The sequence below is a fragment of the Neltuma alba genome, unplaced genomic scaffold, assembly GCF_004799145.2.
Source record: "Neltuma alba isolate B1F8T4 unplaced genomic scaffold, ASM479914v2 tig00003215_pilon, whole genome shotgun sequence".
Lineage (NCBI taxonomy): Eukaryota > Viridiplantae > Streptophyta > Magnoliopsida > Fabales > Fabaceae > Neltuma > Neltuma alba.
The window spans coordinates 52504-73542 of record NW_021633191.1 but is presented as its reverse complement, the minus strand read 5'-3'; the positions used below and the strand labels follow the sequence as shown (position 1 = coordinate 73542).

The window sequence follows — 21039 nt, the reverse complement described above, 5'->3', positions numbered from 1 at the left end:
GACTAAAATGAAAATCAAACAAAGTCTTATATTAAGGACAGGAGGTAGTATTATTCATAACCCACTGTTCCTTTAATGTAGCAGCTTCAATAATTAAATATTAAAGTATAATATTATCTCCAGTTTTTAATATGAAAGTTAGATGAGTAATTTGTGAATCCTAAAAAATTTAATTGAGTTAGTTATTTTTAATGACCAAATGTTATTTTTTCTAAAATACAGTTATTAATTATATATATTAAAGTGAAGCTCTACGTATCCAGTTACCATGAGAATTATTTTAGAAAAAAAATAAATAAATATATAAAATAAAATATATTGGATTTTTATATTTAGAGTCAAATTCAATTTGTCACAGTTTAGAAATGGAATAGTAGAAATTAATGTTGGAGGGCTTGTTTGAAATCCTATTGTGAGGACAATTACTTATCCTTGTAACCATAAAATAAAAACATATGTTTGTTAATTTGTTTTTAAAAAATTATTTTAAAAAGGTAAAAAAAAATACAAGAGTACTCTGTAGAGTTAACAAATAAAGAACAAATTCTAATAATTGTTGGTCTGTGGAAGCGAGGCATTATTCCCATTTCTGAAGCCAGATCCTCGGCAAATATTCTTAATTAATTACTTTTTATTGAAAATGATGCATTTATTAAATTATAATGTGATATCCTTTTAGTAATTAGTAGTAAGTGTTTGGGTTAGTTTATTTTAAATAATTTTACATTGTGTGAAATAAGTATGTTAAAAGTATCTGTTAAAATACAAAATGGCCTTTTTTAAATTAAATTATGGGGTACCCTCTTAGTGGCCTACTGGAGTTAAACTTCTCCATTTACTTGCTTATTCAGAAGTAACCAGTTATTCTGTCTTCATCATCATTTAAATTATCAACATTGACTTGTTATGATTTTAAACTATGCTGGATGAATTCTGCTTAAATCAGTGTTATTTTAAAATTTTTTATGTGTTACTGGTACTTATTGGTGATTATATACCAATTTCATTTTTTAAATTAGTTCATGGGCATAATATGATGCTAAATAATTATAAAACAAAACATGCGAATAACATTTATGCTGCACAAGTCAATGAAACAATTTTTTTTTTTTTTTGGTATTTAGATCACAAAACATGTTCTGAGAGCAATTTACCAAATGAGTTTTTTTTTTCCTTTTAATTCTCTGATTCTTAGATATAATTTTCCAGAACAATTAGTTATACTGATTTTTTTTTAATGTTTTGTCATGATTTTTGATTTTGTGAAGGGTATAGCATATGTATATTTTAAAAGCATCAGAAAATTTTCTACAATTAAAGTGAAACAAATTGAGGGATGCCATGCCACTATATTTTAACATAATATGTGATTTAATGGAAGTCAGTCATTGAACAAGTCAATAATTATTATGAAAAGATCTACTGGAAGGGAATATATGGTGTGAAAGATGTCATTGCTAACAATTAGAGCTGGAATCTGGGAAATGGTACACAGATCAGCATCTTTAGCCACTTCTTGTTATTGCATCACAAGGGATGTTGGAACCCGCGACTTCTCAATCTTTTATATGACACAGAAACAATAGAAAATATCAAAAGAATTTTGTTCTGTGTGTTTGGTTATGCTGACAAACCAGCCGGGAAATTAAACTCTAATGGGTAATATACAGTTGCTGATGGTTGTAACTTATAAGTTCTTTCTTTCTCACAATGGCTTGATTTCACCACCTGACAATTTATGGGAAATCATCTCAAGATTTCATCTTATCCCTTGGGTCTCTTTATTTATTTGGAAATTGCTGAGTCTCACATTGGAAAGCTTCACAAGTATTGTGAGTTTATAAGTTCAAGGGGCTCTCTCTTTTTTAATAAGCTAGTCTTTTGAGATGGATGGCTTCCTTTAAACTTATACTTATCACATTTGTGCTTTTATTAAAAGTTAACCAACCAGAAAGGTCTATCTGCAAAGGGTTCTAACCAGAGGAGCTGATCAGTAAGACTCTCTTTTTGGGTTTATACTCATCACAAAAATCCTTTAAAAATTCCTTCCCCGTGAAGGATATGGTATGTAAACACCATTTGACTGTGGATTCAGCTTGCTTATTCAGCTGCTTTGCCTTTGAGACGCTGGGACATCTTTTCTTGCCTTGTCCTTGGTCAAGAGCGACATGGTTTGGATCCCAATTGTCCTTTAAATCTGATCCTGATCAATGCCAGCCCTTTTATTCCTGGTTGAAGATGATGAGATGGGATATTATGTTTGTTGTATGTTTTGTACTGTATGTGGTACTTTTGCGACGAGCAGCTCATGACGGTATCACTGTCGACCCCTGTCATGTTATCTTCACCATTAATTCTAGTTCTTCTAGCATGTCTCTCGGATATGTCAAGAGCAAGAAGACAAAATAGACTAAACAATCAGGAGCTCTTCCGAATGAGATTGCCTTATGACCTGATTGGACAATTATTATCTCTAATATTTGGAAGTGAGCGAAGAAAGCACATGAATTTGAAAGATTTACTTCAGAAGTGAATTGGCACGAGCTCTTTCCATGACAAAAGGCACATATCAGGACAAACGGCTCTTTGTTGTATCAGGCTTAAGGCAGATCTATCCTCATATTTATAGCAAACCAGAATGTCATTGGACCACCTATTTTGTATGCCCTGCATATCCAAACATCAGACGCTATACTACTGAAGTTTCTTCAGCAACCGGCCAGCACTTCTAATAATACCAAAGTGGTTTTAGATGACTGTATGAAATTAATCAGTCTTTTTAGAAGCAGGTCGTTCAGTTAATTTTCCCATTTCTCCTTTTGTACTTATCTATACTTCATGGCTTGTAACATCTTCTATATAAATAAAATATTCTTATATGATTAATTAATTAGATAATCTTTGACGAGAAGTTTATGTGTTTTATCCTTCAAATTTTTTATTTAATAAAATATTCAAGTGTTCAGATGAAATTTTAACTCTTGTAAAATAATTATAAAAAAGAATACAAGATCAGTGCCTTTTTGTTTTTTGGGACCAGCTACAAGATCGGTAATTTGGGTGAGAGTTTAATCTACAACATCATTTTTTGAACCCCAAAAAAAAAAAAAAACCCACAGCATCATTTAGCTTTTAACCGCGCCTCACACCGATGGGTTTTTTTTTTTCAATATTCAAAATGATATACTATGCCTAGTTTACTAATTTGAGGAAAAAAATTAATCAAATTAGTTATTTATCATAAATAGATGTTGTTTTTTTAAAAATATTTTTGTTAATTATGTGTGTTTGAATTATCTGTTAATAGTAATTTCTTAACCTATGCAACTACTATAGGTATTCTTTATAATAAATAAATATTGTATTCCTTAAAATATTTTTGCTAATAATAGGTATTAGCTAGAACTACAATTTGGTAAAATTTTTAACATATGCAACTATTATAATGATTATTTTAAAAAAATAAATAAATATAAAAAGTAAAATAAATTAAGATCTTATATTTAGAATTAAATTAAATACCAAACTAGTTCTTCAATCAGTTAGTAATTTTTATTAATGGCTACTTATGGAATTATTTTTATAAAAATAAAAAATGTTATGAAATAAATTTTATCTTTTATTTATTTACATCTACAGTGGCAGGGGAGCAAATTATGATAAAAAGTGAGGATATTTTCGAGAAAAGCGGAGCGTTTTTCTCGCTGGAGAGCCTCGGACAAGGAAAGCCAAATTATCAACTCCCTCGCTTTCCTGTATATAAAAGGGTCACACCACCAAACTAACAACAACTCTCCCTCCCTCTTCCTCACTCTCTTTCTCTCTCCCTCCTGGTTTTTACTGTTTCATGCACAGCATTATTAGGGTTTTCGTCGTTCGCTTCTTAATTCGATCAGTGCTGCTCTGAGAGAGTCATCCACATGGCTTTTCCTGGGAAGAAGCTCATTAACGATCCTAATGGTTTGCATTTCCTTCTTGGTTCTTGCGATTTCTTGGGGACTTTCACTTTTTCGGTCGTTGTTGTTTGCCCCGCGAATACCCATTGTTTTTTTGCATCTTAATAAAATTTATCTGCATTTTTTTTTGAGAAATTTCCTTCGGACATAACTTGAACTCTGAAAATTGGATAGATTAAATTGTTCTATTTGCTTGATGATGGAGCGGATTAATGTTTTTGCTTAGTTACTCTCTCTCTCTCTCTGTGTTGTCTTCTTTGCGTTCGGGACTTTTTTCCTTATTTTTGACTTATTCTTACTGAGCCTATAATGAGTTTCCCGGTACTTGTCCTTGATTGAGTTGTGGAGAATATGTCGTAGAATTGATATGGGTGATTTTTTTCTTGTTATTTTAACTATTTCAATTCACATATGATGAATCAATCAGAATGGCTCAATTTTAGCAGCGGGGTAAGCCCTCTTTGTCTTGGGTAGCCAGCCATTTTTCGTTCTTCTTGTCTCTTGTGTAACCTCTGTTGTCTCAATAGTCTCTCTGTTCATAATGCTTTAGTTGGCTGTCAATTTTCTTTTAAGTACTAGGATGCAATATTTTTGGTCAATTTGTGTCTTTCCTGCAATGGGTGGTGCTGTAGAGATTTCTCTGGGTTAGGCGAGTTTAATTCCTGAGTTTGAGTGGTGACTTAACCGTGCAGCAGTTTAAATTAAAAATATTACCACACTACAAAATAGGTCTTATATTTAGGACCGGAGGACTATTATCTTTGCATGTGATAAACATACTATGACTGAAAGATGATTTAACCATATGACTGAATATTATAGAAGTAGCTGTCTGACAGACAATGCTCTGAACTTGATTATAGTGAATGAAAATAGTGGAGCACATGTACAAAAGACAGACAAGATAGCTTTACCAATCGAATTCCAGCAAAAGATAACGACAAGGCTTTAATCTAACTATAAAATATTTGAAAATTCCTGTTATATAATACTCCTATCTTAAAAGATCATTTAAAATAATCTTATGATAAGGCCTATCAAAATATTTTAAATAATCTTATTCTAATAAATTAGGATGACACTATTCTAATTGAAACAGAACACTTAACCTAGTGGTAAATGGATAAAAATGCCGTCTCAAAATAACTAAATTGATCTTTAAGTAAACAAAAAAATTAAAATAGTTAAAGATAATTAAAATCACCTTTAACGTCCAATAATGACAAACAAACGCAGATTTATGTTAGCCTTTTCAAATATTTGTCCCAAAATTTAAAGCAATTAAAGCAATGTGTGTTCCCCACAATCCCGATGTGCCAGGAACATTCTAAAACTGAGTGTAATAGACAAAAAGAGAATTGTACCATGCATAGTGGTCCTATCTCTGATATGGAACCAGTCTAAGTAGCAAACCTTTGTAGAATTTTCACTCTTAGAGGGATTTTAATGCTATAGAATTCAGACCTTGCCCTGTTGTCGAATATCATTATTCTGTTTCATACTTCTTTGTCTGATGAAAATGTTTGGCGCTAGGATTCTTTCACTTCATATACTTGTTTTCCCCACTAGTTTTTTTGATTCTAAGACCAAAGACCCGAGGTCTTTTCTTGTCAAAAATCTTTTATACAAAGTCTAGGCCCCTTCTAAGGTACGGTTTGCATGATCTAGTTCAGAGTCCAAAGTCTAGTGAGGCTTTATCATCTGATGTCTGTTTATGTGTTCTTAAACTTTAGGTACAAATAATCATGTTGTCATCATTGTGAAGTAGCATGGCTGATTTTTAATTGGCTGTTTGATTTCCTTAACGAGAGTTGGTTTTGTCCAGCTGATCTATGAACTCTTTATGTTTTCTAGTTTATGCGTTTCTGGCAAAGAAATTTGTCAATGTGCAGTTTTTGTTAGTTTGTAGTGTCTTTGGTGAGGACAAAATGCAAATTTTTCAGTAAGAAGTTTCTTTGACTTCAATTTTTGATGAGGTTTATTTTTATGGCTTCTCTAGGGGTCTTAACAATCGTTTTTTTCCTTTGCTTTTTTACTTTCTCATACTTCTCTCTTTTCTGCAAGTTAAATATTTTCCCTGTCTTTGTTGTTTGATTGTAGATGTTGTCACTGAATTCATAGAAGGTCTTGTGGAGACATATCCTGGGTTACAATATTTAGATGGCTTTCCACAGGTGATTCTACCTGCACAGCCTCGTCTTTGCACATCTTTGCTTGGTGTACTGCCGGTAAGCCTTGGTATAAAAATTTCTGATGTTGTTGTTTTTCCCCCTACTGTTTGCTGGATGCAGGTGAAGGTAGTGCTACGTGCTGATGTTTCACAGACAACATATGACAAAGTTGCAATCATATCAGGTCTGGGATTTTCTCTTGATTTAAATTTGTATTTGTTAAGCTTCATAGTTCCCTGGGTGTTTGGGATGTGCTCCTCTTAATGAAGAGGCTCCTTTGTTGACTGAAATGACACAACAGATTGTTAGCATCTTAGCATCTTAAATTTTTTTATTAATATTCTTGCTAGCGCTGGCGCATGTCAGATTTAACATCGTCCAGAAGATTCTAAGACCGTAGAGCAGATCAACATTACTGGTTTATAATTGATTTACAGCCTTAGACGATATTAATTATTCTAAACCTGCTTGAATATGCATTTTCACTTACTGAGTGAAAAGAACAATTACGTCTATTGATGATCTAAGCTGTTGTTTTGATGTTTCATTTCTTTGTTCTCTTATCTTTCTCCCCAGCCTTCTAAACTGGCCTATTTATTGGTGATTTGTAGGCTTACTTTAGCATGGTTCTCACTTGGCTTTTTATTCCATGATGCAGGAGGAGGAAGTGGACATGAGCCTGCTCATGCTGGATTTGTTGGAGAAGGGATGCTGACAGCAGCCATCTGTGGGGACATTTTTGCCTCTCCACCAGTTGATTCAATTCTAGCTGTATGCTTTGTTCTTATAATTTGAAGTGGTGCACGCACACTTAGACACACTAAATTTTCAGTTTACGTATTTGGTATGTTCTTTAATAGTCTGATACATGTATGCTGCTTTGAATTTAGGGCATCCGAGCTGTAACTGGTCCTAAGGGATGTCTCCTGATTGTCAAGGTATCCTATTCCCTCCACAATATGTTTGCTTATTGCCTCGTTAAGTAAGAGTTAACACCAGTCATCTTACCAGTATGTATGTTTTTGTGCTCATTATCAGTACTTAATTTTTCAGTTTTAAATTCCAATAAATTGAAATTTATTCTTGATAACTTAAGACAATCAAAGTTAAAAAGGAAAAAAAAATTATTTTATTTTATTTTTTATTTCGCACTGACTGGATGTCTGCAAAATCAGATCTGATATGTGAATGTTTCGTATGTAGTTTTTGAACAAGTAATATAAAATCATGTGTAGTCATTAGGATCTGCTTCTCTTTCTGGATTCATAGTGTCGAATTTGGGTGTTGATAGAACTATACTGGTGATCGTTTGAACTTTGGTTTGGCTGCTGAACAAGCAAAGTCTGAAGGTTATAAAGTGGAGGTATGTTTAGATGTCTTTGGTTTTCATCTTTAGCCTAAATAATACTTTAGATGCTGGTAATCCATGTCAAGTGTTTTACACTAAGCAGACAGTTATTGTTGGGGATGATTGTGCTTTGCCTCCTCCTCGAGGGATTGCTGGAAGAAGAGGTTTAGCAGGGACTATTCTGGTTCATAAGGTTCTCTTTCTTCTGTACTCTCTCTTTCTCTCTGCTTTTTCTGCATACAGATGAACCTTAAGTCACATTTTTTCATGCTAATTGCATGAAGGGACTTTCTGGTTTATGCATTCAAGTGAATTTTATTTTGCTTAAGGTAGAATTATGTCTGTCAAGATAATACACATTTTATTCTGAGCCAAGCTGTCATTTTTACATTTATTATATTGCAATCTTTTCGTGTGAGGCAGGTTGCAGGTGCTGCTGCTGCTGCTGGCCTTCCTCTGGCTGATGTTGCTGCTGAAGCAAAACGTGCATCTGAGATGGTAGGGACCATGGGTGTTGCCTTATCGGTGTGCACACTTCCTGGTCAGGTTACATCTGATCGTTTGGGCCCTGGAAAGATGGAATTGGGTCTTGGAATTGTAAGTTACTTATGTTGGGGCAATTTTTCTTTGAAACAAATTACTTTTTGGTAGTAGCAATGTTTTTAAACTGGGCCAGTCATCGAATTAGTTAAGGCACTAGTTCAAGGTCAATCTGTGATCAAACCGGTAGTTATGATATTAATATATCTATTATTTGATGCATTAAATTAAAATTCTGTATAGTCAAATCTGAACAAATTAATATTTGCCCACTATGGCACAATGAACTCAAAATTGCAAACTAATTGTCTATCGTCAAAGTATATATTAAGCAAGCATGTAATTATTAACAGTTATGTATCATGTGCAAGGATGATGGTCATATATTATTAGAATATTGGAAGAAAAGGATTTCTCTTAAAACTGATACTATTTTGTATCGATAACTGAAAAATATTTTAATACAAAAATAAGAAGTTTTGTTGAGGTGTGCTAGTTTAGGATTAGTTAATTAATTAAGTAATATTATGGTGTGCTAGTTTAGGATTGGTTTAGGATTAGAATTAGATTTGGATATTATCTAGGATTAAATTTGAATATTATATTATCATATCTTAGAAGAATAAATCTGAGATATTAAGGATTAGGATAAGATTCTAGGTTTAGCTTATGGTTTGCTTATATAAAGGCTTATTTGTACTCTTATTGATAATAGTCCTTTTTACTTGTGTTCTTTCTACCAATAAAGTCTCTGATCAAACCAAAAGGATGTATGCAATATTATTTGTTTTCTGTCACCCTTGCGTAAGCGTGGAATGAAAGGCATGGATAGATGAAGTAAAAATTTAGTTCTGTATTTTATTTGATTTAGATTTCCATTTGGCATTGTTCTTAGAATATGTTAGTATTAATTAATGGGTGAGAAGGGATGAAAGACTGACGCTTCTTAAATTCCTAAGTACCTGTTTACTATTGCTACTCTTTACAGCATGGGGAGCCTGGTGCTGCTGTGGTTGACCTGCAACCTGTAGATGTGGTGGTTTCTCATGTTCTTACGCAGATACTATCCCCGGTATGCTTCAATACTGGAAGGATAATTTTTAGTTCAATTTATGGGCTGGAGTAGACTTATCATGAAAAATAACATTGTTTGCTGTGATGTATTGTGGCACCAAATGGAAGATGAATTAAGTAATAGTGTAGGGTTAATGCCTTTAAAAGAAGATTAGTACCCTTCAGGGTTTAGTGTGACCTTTATGTTTCTACATCTAATTTTCAGAGGAACCGGAAATTCTACTATTGGGGTTTTCTTTTTAATTCTTGGAAGCTTTTCATTATTGTTTGGCATGGTTTGAGCCTAATAAAATTTTTATATCCCCCCCCCCCGGGAGGGTTTTTTGGGTGTTTATGGCATGGTAAAAATAAGAAGATATACAGAGAATCTTCATAGAAGAAATCTGTTGAAAGATTTTTCATTTGGGTTTGAGTGGTGGGTATATTGCTGCTCCAGGCTGCACTGAACTTTGGAATAGTATTATTCTCTCATCGGCAATAAAATCATTTGATGTAAAACACTAGATAACAAGGGGAAGAGGAAGGAGAGAGAGGCAGAGATACAGGGAGGAAGTTGGACGAGCAAAGGCCTGAGAATAAAATGAAAATGACTCAAATTGGAATGATCTGAACAAATTGCATTACCACAGACCTATTTCATGAGGAGCAGAAAATAAATTAAAAGTCAGGAAATAGACATAAGCAAGGAAAGCAGATGCGTACCTTGATAAAGAATAAAGATTTTTCCTCGAGTCTTTTAATAACCCTCTTCAATGGGTTCTCAATTTCTTTTTGAATGTCTACCGAAAGCTCATTATAAAACCAACCTAGTGACTGTCATCCACTGTTCTTCCTGCATGCCTCAGCTTAGCGCAAATTCATTGAAGCAGGTAATGCAGTCAGAAACACTTGATAAGGGCAAATATTTTCCTTTCAATTCAATTCCATTTTCATTTTAGCCTAAATCTTTATCTGTGGTTGACCAAGGCGTATTAGGTTTTCTGTGACAGTTTGCCAATATTTTGACTATATTTTCTGGCACGTATGTAAATTGACTTGAACATTATAATTACTCAATCCAAAATTTTGTCATTGATTACTTCAATGTGAGTGTTTTTGGATTAATATGTCTGTTCTTGTGTCTAAAAGCTTAAGTTGCAATTGTAAGTAAGAATTATTTTATATTGTTATGTTTGTTTCAACCATACCTTTTGCCCCTCTTGATGTTCACAGGAAACAAACTATGTTCCAATAACACGTGGTAGTCGGGTTGTCCTCATGGTCAACGGGTGGGTACATGAATACTATACTGGATTGAGAACAAAACGATGGTTCAGTTTTCATGACTACCATTAGTTGTGGCTTCCTGGTTCTTTCCTTTTCATTGCAGGTTGGGTGGCACTCCTATAAGTGAACTAATGATTGCAACTGGAAAAGCAGTTCCTAAATTGCAGCTGGAGCATGGATTGGCTGTTGATCGAGTGTACACAGGGTCATTCATGACTTCTCTTGATATGGCTGGTATGTTATCCCACATAATGACATTTTTTTCAATTTATTTATAATTTCGATTCATTGAAGTCTTGTTTCCCATTTTTGTCAGGCTTCTCCATTTCTATCATGAAGGCTGATCCAGTTATTCTTCAACGTCTGGACGCATCAACTAAGGCTCCTTATTGGCCTGTTGCAGCTGATGGTCTGTATATGTTGGATTTGTTTTCATCTTGTTGCTGTGGCCCGATTGATTTTATTTTCACTACGTATTTGTCATGTTGAGAATTTAAAATACCTTTTTAGCCAATATTGCTGTTGGCCGATCTTTTTTATCCCTGCAAAAAGCACATACTGATCAACTGTGCTTACAAAGAAAGCCTTGAGATTTTCTGGATTAAATCATCCATTGAACTTTCAAAGTTCTTTGTTGGCAGGTAATCACCCACCTGCTAAGATTCCTGTTCCAGTTCCACCATCTTGGTCAGCAAAGAGTGATGAGGTATGGGCACAAGAATTTTGCAATATTTACCTTATATGTATTGGAGTTTAAGATAACTACTTTTTAGTGACATAACATTAGTTGTCCAAATCTAGTTTGGTTCTCCATAGGATCTCCATTTTCAAAGTATCACACTTTATGGATTTATACATACCTTCAATCATAAATCTATTTTAATAGGCATGATAAATTAAAAAGGATAAAAAGTCTTTTTTGAATCATGAATCTCTGGGGATAATCATGCATATTCTTTTAATCACTCGTGACAGAAATTTTATAGCGCCCTAGTGACTTTAAATGACTAATGGGAAATAGTTATTTCACTTTCTTCGCTTTGTTGTTTTGTTCACAGATGTTTTAGGAGGCTGTCTTATTTCTCTTACAAACGTGAAAACCCTATCTGGGAAAACTTATCCTGATTTAGGGGGCACACTTAGTTTATAACCCTGTCATTGTTTCGCTTGTTAAGTTATGACTTCAAGTGGGCATAGGTTTCTATGCTCTGTTTGAAGTATTATGTAGAAATTTAATTGGTTCTTTTTTCTGGCCAAGAATATTTATCTAAATGATCAAATCATAATTATCTAGAGATAGGAGTCGAACTCAATTAACTTCTCCCGTGGCAAGTTTTATTTTTTGTACATTGTTGTCTTTAAAATATAAAGGGGTTAATGGAAAGATATAGAAGTAAAAGGAGGGATTTACATATGGTTTTTATTGACCTGGAAAAGGCTTATGATCGTGTGCCAAGAGAAGTAATGTGGAAGGCTTTGGAAAAGGTGTACGGGTTGCTTATATCAAAGCTATACAAGATATGTATGAGGGGGTAACTACCAGTGTAAGGACGCTTGGAGGTGAGACAAAGGACTTTCCTATTAAGATTGGGTTACATTAGGGATTTTCTTTGAGTCCATATTTGTTCAACATTGTTCTAGATTTTCTACTTGAACCTATTCAAGAAAGAATCCCTAAGTTCATGCTTTTCGCGGATGATATAGTTCTCATGGTGGAATCAAAAGAAGAGATTAATACTAGATTGGAGTTATGGAGAAGGACTTTGGAGTTGAAAGGTTTCCGCTTGAGCAGGAACAAAACAAAATATATGCATTGTGATTTTGGGGGGAGGCAAGGCAATGGGGATTTAGAGGTGAAGATGAGAGAGCAAATAATTCTTCAAGTATCAAAGTTTAAATGCCTAGGATTCATTATACAGGAGGATAGGAAAATTGATGGAAACATTTCTCATAAAATATAAGCTGGCTGGTTAAAGTGGAGGAAAGCTACCGGAGTTATTTGCAATAAGAAGGTATTTGAGAAACTAAGAAAATTTTTATCAGACTGCTATAAGACCAGCTATGTTGGACAATAGTGAATGTTGGGCAATAAAGGGAAAACAAAAGCACAAAGTCAGGGTAGCAGAAATGAGGATGTTGAGATGGATGTGTGGTCATACAAGAAAAGATAGGATTCGAAATGAAAATATCAGGGCAAGAGTCAGTGTGGCACCTATCCAAGAGAAAATGATTGAAAATCGCTTAAGATGGTTTGGACATGTACAGAGAAGGTCATTAGAGGCCTCAGTGAGGAGGGTGGATCAGACAAGATTGAGTCCCATAAAAAGGGATAGAGGAAGACCGAGAAGAACGCTTAATGAGGTCATTGAACGAGACTTCCTAGTCAACAACATATCTAAGGACTGGGATGTTAACAGAGCACGGCGTCATGTGATTCATAAAGTCGACCCCACCTAGTGAGATAAGGCTTGTTTGTTGTTGTCTTTAAAATATAAGTGGGCATATTTTGTCTCTCTAGTTTTTCTTATTCCTTATTTAGGAGAACTAAGATAAGATTTAAGAATTCCTAACACTCAAATTACTTGTTTAGGAATATTAACCTGATAAAGGATTAACAATAATTAGCGATTAATGATATTGATTTGAATATCCTCTCTCTTTGTTGTTGGCTGAAATTCTGTGATGTTTTGTTTGTGTTAATAAATTGTGAAATATGGTTTCTTTTGCTTTATATAAGCCACAGAGCCGGCCATCACAACTGAATGAACAAGGCCAAATTCTTGAGGCTGCCATTGAAGCTTCTGCCAATGCAATTATAAATCTTAAGGACAGTTTAAATGAATGGGATAGCAAAGTTGGTGATGGCGACTGTGGCTCAACTGTGAGTCATTTTTGAATTTATCAGTTTTATATTTGCTGATGTATTGTGTGCATGACTTGTATTTGATTTATCTTTCTATGCAGATGTGTAGAGGCGCAAAAGCAATTCTTGAGGACATTAAAAAGTAAGCTCTATATGCTCTATCTTGCTTGGATTTATTTTGTTTTCCTTTACTCGTTTTGATTGTATGGTTGTATAATGGTTGTGGACGATCAATGCATAGTTCATTGGTAAGAATACTTTATGCATTTTTCTTGGACTTTCTGACTCTTGTAAACTTCTATCTAGAAAAGTATCTTGGTTGTAATTGGATTGTAGTATCTAAAATTTCATGGAATCCCATATGTGAGTAATATGAAATTGACAATTCAAATTCGTGATATTCAAAATATGTTGTTGGGCTAACTGCAGTATTTATAAAATCAATTGTCTGTGAATGTCTGCCTGTATGCATGCTCATACACAAGTTCACGTGTTTATGCAAGCATGCATAGGTGTGGCTATATATGTGTTTGCCTGTATTGGTATGCGTGTGTTTATGTACACGACCATGTTCTTGTGTGTTGATATGCATTTGTGCATGTGACGATGTGATAGATGATAATGTGCATGTCTGTATGTGCAGATACATTTGTATCTATAAAAATCACCCTTTGTTCAGCCAAAAATCACCCACCCCACCCAAATACGTATTCCTTTATTATATGTGCTGCGGTGCTAAAGTGTTGTTAACTCAAGTACAACTGTGTATTGTTATGATGTTGATTATTTGAGTTCAAGTGATCAGCTATCAACGCAGATTTGTATTTTTTTTTTGTGTGGCATTTATGTTGGAGTTAACGTACTAAGTTTAAAACAACCATATGTTGTGGTGAATGTTGACTGTCTGGATCAATGGTGACCACTGATCTGTTACTTTCTTGAAATGTTGGGTTAAGTAGAGCATTGAGATTTGAGATATATCGTTGGCTTCATAGCTCCCGAACCAATGTTAGTTGCTGCAAAATGCTTGTTGTTGCGAATTGCTAGTGGGCCTGATCTGTTTCCATATGTTGTTTACAGTTATCCGCTGAATGATGCTGCAGAAACTGTTAATGAAATTGGCTCATCAATGGGAAGAGTTATGGGAGGAACAAGTGGGATTCTGTATTATTCCATTTCTCTATCTTTCTTAAACTAGATATTTATTTCTTCTGAGGCATTTTTCACGTTTATTTATACATTTACTTCCCCCACCCCCACTCCCCAAAACAAACAGATATACCATCTTTTGTAAGGCAGCATCAACACAGCTGAAATCTAGCTCGAACTCTGGTGTCATGGGAAAACAATGTGAGAAGATTCTTCAAATGTGACAACTTCTAGGCTAGATTTTTGCCCTTCTATATCTTTTCATCTTGTCTTGTTTGGATAGCAAAACCCTCATTTATTCTTTTTATTCAGGGGCTGAAGCACTTGCTGCTTCCATTGCTGCTATCAGTAAATATGGTGGTGCTAGTGCTGGTTATAGAACATTGTTAGATGCCCTTATTCCGGCATTGTCAGTTCTGCAAGAGGTGTCCACAATATTTGTTGGTTGATATGCGATGTTGATACAACTTTATGAGATACTCATGTGTTTGATTTTACAGAGGTTAAATGCTGGGGATGAGCCTTCCACTGCTTTTGTTGTCTCATCTGAAGCTGCAATAGCTGGAGCCGAGTCAACTAAGCACATGCAAGCACAGGTGACGATCAATGATTATTCTCTATTCTTTTGGCAGTATTTATTGGATACAGAAGAGGATGTAACTGACTTTACCCTAGAGGACTATTTTCAATGTACAAGACATGCCTCCTTAAAACTACTTGGTGGATGGGATATGGCTAATTTTCTTCAAAAGATACGGAAGATTCGTATTGGAGGTTGCCAAGGGGCTGCAATTTTGTAAATGTGGATTGAAAGACAACCAAAACGCAGGGAAAAGAATCGCACAATCATTTATATCATAGGGGAGAAGAATTAATTTGAACACTGCCCTTGATAGTTAGATAGTTAAAACGAGCTGTTGCGACCTCCACAACACTGTTTCGACAAACCTTTTCATGCCACAACATTTATGTCTCCCCGAGCCTTGGGGGCTTTTTTTTTTTCGGTGTGTGTTTGGGGGGGGGGGTTTAACTGATTTCAACACTGGCCTTGATTGCAAAAACCCTGAATGATTCCTCTATAGTCTTTTTGAAAGCATAATGACTTTTCTTGTTTTTGAAACTTGAGTCGTGCTCTCTTGATGTGCGATCCCTAAAGCCTGACTTCTTTCGTGGGCAACATGCTCTACTGTTGTTATATTTTATAACAGAGATCAGTGGTCTGGTCTGTTTTCAGAATTGGGATATTTAATTCATTGTTGCATGGAGGATTTCTTTTACTTGCTAGCTTCCTTGATGAACAAGTACAATCTAAGACCTGCTTCTCATCATTCCAGAAGGAACACTGGAAGAAATTTTACAGAAGGTAGTGCATGAGAAAATAAAGGACTATTTTAGAGAGAAAAAGCATATCGAACAAGAATGACTTTTGAGTCTAGCAAGATGTTGGGTTTTGGAATGTCTGGCAAGTTGTTGGATTTGGAATGCTGTGAGCTGATTGTGGGGTGCATTGACTATGGAGGCTTGGGAGAGAAGAGTAACATGAAGTTTAGAGGGGGCGATCACTGGTCAGGTCAGGATGGCTTGAGTATGATTGACGTTTGACTGTTAATTCCTGTTAATTCAATAGTTGAGATGCTCATGTAGATTTACTTTAACCAAACCGATGAGAAGCAGTTATAAAGACTTCTTAGAATTAGAAGTAGAGGGGGGATCCATCGAAGAGTTACTTAACATATCCATGGGGCTTAAGCTGTATTGCTTGACAAATGATTGACTGCTGAGAGATAGAAGATTTAAAAATTGGAAGAATTCCTGGTTGGATGAATATTAGACTATGATAGAGTGCCGTATCTGTGACAGTAGCGGCATGCTAGAAATTGATTTCTGGGTACTGTCATAAAGTCTCTTTCTTGGTGCATTCAACTGTTCCATATTGATGATTTATTTAAAGTTAGTAAATATAAAGGGTAATAGTAGCACTGCGAGTTGTCTGCGGATCTGACAGGTATCATTGTGCAGGCTGGGCGATCAACCTATGTATCTGGAGAGATTCTTTCATCGGTTCCTGATCCTGGGGCTATGGCTGCAGCCACGTGGTACAGAGCTGCCGCTTTAGTGGTGAAGGAGAAATACAATAGACAGGGTGATTGACATAGCTTATCATGATCCTCTTTGTGCGGATTCCGCCAAGTTTTGTTCGTGATTTTGTACTGCTGTAACTATTTGGGCTCTCCGCTTATGCGTTTGGCGCATGAAACTGAGAGAGCGACTGCCATTTACTTTATACACCCCGCGCTTTATATTGAATGTAAATTTGAAATATTGATGATTGCAATGGACAATAATATCCATCTTCATCTCAATGCGAGATCATGAATTGTAGTTTTTGTTTTTGCTCACGCCAAAACGTGAAAAATATAAAACAAATGCATTTATTATGCGGTCCATATTATGTGTATAAAAAGGAAAAGCAATGCTGTCTATATTATGCTCCCACCTTTTTACTGGCCGGGTTGGGTGAGAGAACACGACATCATTTTAGACACACTAGATTTCTATTTCCAACGCTACTCAAAACGTTATGTTAAGTACTCTGAAAATATAACTGGGGTTGGAAAGCCAGTGGAAGTTGGGGAAAGAGGATAACTTTGAGCCCATGTAATTATATGCATGCTAATGGGTTGAATTCGTACAACTCTCAGACCCTATGAAAAGTCATGCCCTACAAAGAACAATGGGTGGGGTGGCATAATAGTGTCGTCCGCTATGTTAGCATCTTTTCAAACGCGCGTATTGTCAACTTACCGTGTTTTCAATGTCTGATTACATATTGGGCCGATCTCAGTTTATTATTTTTTTAAGAAAGGATATATTTCTATCCATCTCCCATCAGGATTAAAATTTAAACAATTCAGATGTCATGTTTTATGAAATGATTTTAATGAATATTTTTACTATTGTTTTAAATCCTGATGTCTAAAATTCAGTCATTTAATTTTATTTATTTTATTAATAATTTTATTACATATGAAATCTGGACCATTTAAATTTCAATCTTATGATTAAAATGAGAAATGGATAGAAGTGGAGAGAATCCAATCCCTTATTTTTCTGCCCTTGTAGAGCAACTCAAAAGCTAAGCTTATAAACATCTTTTTTTGTTTTTTTGGGTGAAATATAAATATCTTCATTTTTATTTCTTTTGTCACGTGGCCTATGAACCAATTGCATATCGAATTGCTTCATCGAAAAGCAAAGACGATTGAATTTTCGGGCTGAAGATTGAAAATCAACCCAATATGCTTATAACATAAAATGGGGAGCCAAACTCTTCGATCATTGGCAGGAATTCAGACAGGTTGTATTGTTTTTTATGCTGTTGCCTTTGAGAAGCTAGTTCAGTATGACAAGTTATACTGTTGATCATTTCTATAATTTTATTCAACAAAGGCATGTCAAGTAGATTTTTTTGTCTTATAAAATAAACACACTCAATCAAGTCTCATTAGAATTCCACCAATTATTGCATACCAAGTGAAAGGTTAAAAAGCACTCACTGAGCCTACATTATTCTGTGCGGAAGCCTCTTGTATAGGGGGGAAAAAAAGAGGGAAGAAAGGGGACATTGAGTAAAAGGAGGAAGAAGGAAGGGAGATATAGGAAATGTGGGTAGGTTGCAAGTTGATGAGAGGCATGTGCTGTCTTATCTGTTGTCCCTAATTGGAAGGGCAGAACCGTGTACTGGCAATTCAAAGCAGAAAGTGTGGTGGGTTACACCAAAAACCTGCTCCTGTCTCTCGGTTCCAAACAAATGTATGTGTATGTATATGCCTCTCTAATAAGATTCTCTCTCTCTTCCATTCATATATAGATACACAATACTACTCATTGTTGCTTTTGGCAGACAAATAGTGGAAGCAGGATCATCTCAAGATCCACATGCAATATGATCTCAGAGTGGGAGCCATCTGGGTGTATGTGCAATTCTACCTCTCTTGGCTTTCTTGTGGATGAAGGGGACACCTTAACATGAAATTTCTTGCCTTTTTGGAAAATTGCGTACAGTGCAAGGTTATATTGCTCCCTCTCTTACCACTCTCCTTTCATTTGTGGTCCTCATCCAACCTCTCTTTCTCATCATCCCATATTATTCCTTGGCCTGCATTTCATCAGTTCCTGGCTTCTCTAATTCAGGTTTTGAGGACAACATTTGTGGGAGATCTCTACTTCCCAATGAATCAATAGGCCATTATTGGCTCTGCTCTTCAAGGTGGGGAGGCTGAAATTGAGGCTTGTGTTATCTTTATTACTTGCAGGATTTGATTAGCTTCACTTTATACTTCTGAGTGACGTTGGGAAATTGGCTGTAATTAAATAGGATATCGAACCTTTTTTTTTTTTGAGCATTTCAAATGTATTTTACATTAAGTAATAAGTCTACTAATTCCTAATTGGAAAATCCTCTTCCAGATTTAGGTGTTCTTACACCCTTCATGCACATCTTGCATGTCTTTAATATATGAAGCACAAAACTTTTTTTCCCCAGAATTTTAAGCACTTATCTTTATACATCATTGTAAGTTTTTTTCCCCAGATTGATGAAAACTATATGTTCAACAGTAATTATCAACATCAACTTGAAATATAAAATTTACATCAAATTAATCGTTGCATATTTAAATGACATATAAATATATATATATATAACTCATTTATCGTGCTTCTTATAATGCATGAAACCTCCTAATATTTTATAACATTAAACGATTGTCACTACTCGTTCTTTATATTAAACGATTGACACATATTATGAAAATTAATGTCCCTTAATTATTATGCTACCTTTTCTAGTCCTTAATATAAAAGCTACTTAACTACAAGTAGATTAAGAAAATTAGTTAAGTTAGTTATTTGTAATGAGTTAATTTTCACAAAATACTCTTTTTAATCATGACCTTGAATAGAAATTATATATATATATATATATAAAAAAAATCAACATAGATACTTTATATAATGAATTATAAATTTAGAGGGACAAAGTGGATTAAAGTTTTATAAGTAGGAGCAAATTCAATCCGAATTGGTTTTTATATTAAAAACCGGAAATAGTAGTGTTTTGCATGCCAAATGAAATTGATTGTCTATGTATTACATAAACCGTAGCTTTATTATTAATAAAAAATATATAATCTATACTGAATTGTACTATTTGTAAGTCTGCGCGGTGTAATAATAAGAACAAAGTTTCGTAGGCTCAAAAAATTGTGTTTTTATTTTTAATATAACGAGAAAAATTATTAAATAATTTTATTTCTTAGAAAGAACACATATTATATCTGTCAAAAGTTTACGTTTTAAAATAACAAATAATTGCACTCTTTTTAATATTAATGCGATCAATTAATGCACACACAGAGTGCGAATATCACGTAAGAATAACTTGGGATTCTTATAATAAGGGGAGAAAATTACAACACCCTTTGTATCCATTCGTATGGGGTCAGATTTTTCGTCTTTATCCTTCATGTCAGAAAGAAGAAGCAACCATCATTTGCTGTGCTGTTTATTAATTTAGGTAATATAACTTTTCCCCTTTTATTTTAATTACCATAAGTAGCTCAGCTTATTAATTATACCTAACTTGCCCTCATCTATTGGTCTCAACCTAGATAGACAGACAATGATCTTTAAGATTTAACTAGCTTTGAGTCTTTAATTTTCCCCCGGATAAGGCCAAAAGAACTTAGTTATTAACTGTAGTGCTAATAAATTATTAAACATAATCAATCTGGCATTAATTCAACAGTTAAAAATTTAGTATGAATTAATGCACCAACACATATAATAACACTATTTACTAATCATGAGAAATAATATATATAATTTATTTTTTTATGGTAAAAAAACATGTATTGTTAGTTATTGAGCAAGACGCATGATGGAAATCAATTTACATGATTGATAACACTATTTTTGCAATTTGCGGGTATATTGGGAATTTTAATTCCTTCGATTAATTTCCTTAGCCAACCAAATCAAACCTTCACATACATGATCAGTAGAAATAGCTGCATTTTCACAGTATATCAACCATTACCAAAAAATCAAATAAATAAAAGTAAACATAAAGCCCTTTATTAATATTCCCTCCCTAAATTTGGTTTCAATGCCTCAGTTAAGCTATGTAGATCTGCAATATTTATCAAAGAAAAGGAGAAGATCACCTCAATGTCACTCCCATAGCTTATTAATGAATTATTCTTGCAACTTTCACATCATGTTCGAATTTAGATGTTCTATCGTATTATGTAGATGTACTTAGAAGGAAAAAGACCCGAGGACAAATGAGAGTAAATGAATTTAAGAGAAAAAAAATATTACTCGTCAATGTAACTCTACAATACATAATAGAATTCTAGTGTTGTACATCGCAAACTGATTCTCCAAAAAAAAAAAAGAAACGGAGTCAAAAGAATTGACAAGAACATACGCATATATAAATGATTAAAATTATAATTCAAATTATTATATATATTGAGGGAAATTTGATATTAGGTTATATTGGTTTTCGTCTTAATGTTCACTTACATTAATTAGTATGAACAGTGTTATTAATCTTCCTATAATATGTCTAAAAATGAATCAGCAAACATCACCCAAAAATAATAG

At 34.3% G+C, this 21039-nt stretch overlaps 1 protein-coding gene across 2 annotated transcripts; it reads left to right on the top strand.

Moving 5' to 3' along the window:
- The first annotated feature begins 3796 nt into the window (after nt 1-3796).
- On the top strand, nt 3797-16752 carry LOC114740969 (putative 3,4-dihydroxy-2-butanone kinase). 2 transcript variants are annotated; one of them, XM_028929225.1, is made up of 20 exons: nt 3797-3960; nt 6057-6130; nt 6248-6311; nt 6786-6898; nt 7018-7065; nt 7419-7490; nt 7579-7668; nt 7899-8072; nt 9004-9087; nt 10302-10357; nt 10459-10589; nt 10672-10764; nt 10997-11061; nt 13099-13236; nt 13320-13360; nt 14299-14382; nt 14495-14568; nt 14680-14792; nt 14868-14963; nt 16387-16752. In XM_028929225.1, exons 1-20 carry the CDS (start codon nt 3921-3923, stop codon nt 16516-16518), a joined length of 1782 nt encoding a protein of 593 aa, XP_028785058.1. In that variant the 5' UTR covers nt 3797-3920; the 3' UTR covers nt 16519-16752. The 2 variants fall into 2 exon arrangements, with proteins under 2 accessions (XP_028785058.1, XP_028785057.1); XM_028929224.1 differs by having other exon boundaries at nt 13093-13236.
- Nucleotides 16753-21039: the final 4287 nt, after the last annotated feature.

What these genes read in the sequence shown, in the direction of transcription:
- LOC114740969 (XM_028929224.1), top strand. Translation starts at nt 3,921, where the DNA reads ATGGCTTTTCCTGGGAAGAAGCTCATTAACGATCCTAATG. An exon ending in GATGTCTCCTGATTGTCAAG is followed by an intron (nt 7,066 to 7,418) that starts GTATCCTATTCC and finishes GGGTGTTGATAG; the next exon opens with AACTATACTGGTGATCGTTT. An exon ending in GGAGGAACAAGTGGGATTCT is followed by an intron (nt 14,383 to 14,494) that starts GTATTATTCCAT and finishes CAAAACAAACAG; the next exon opens with ATATACCATCTTTTGTAAGG.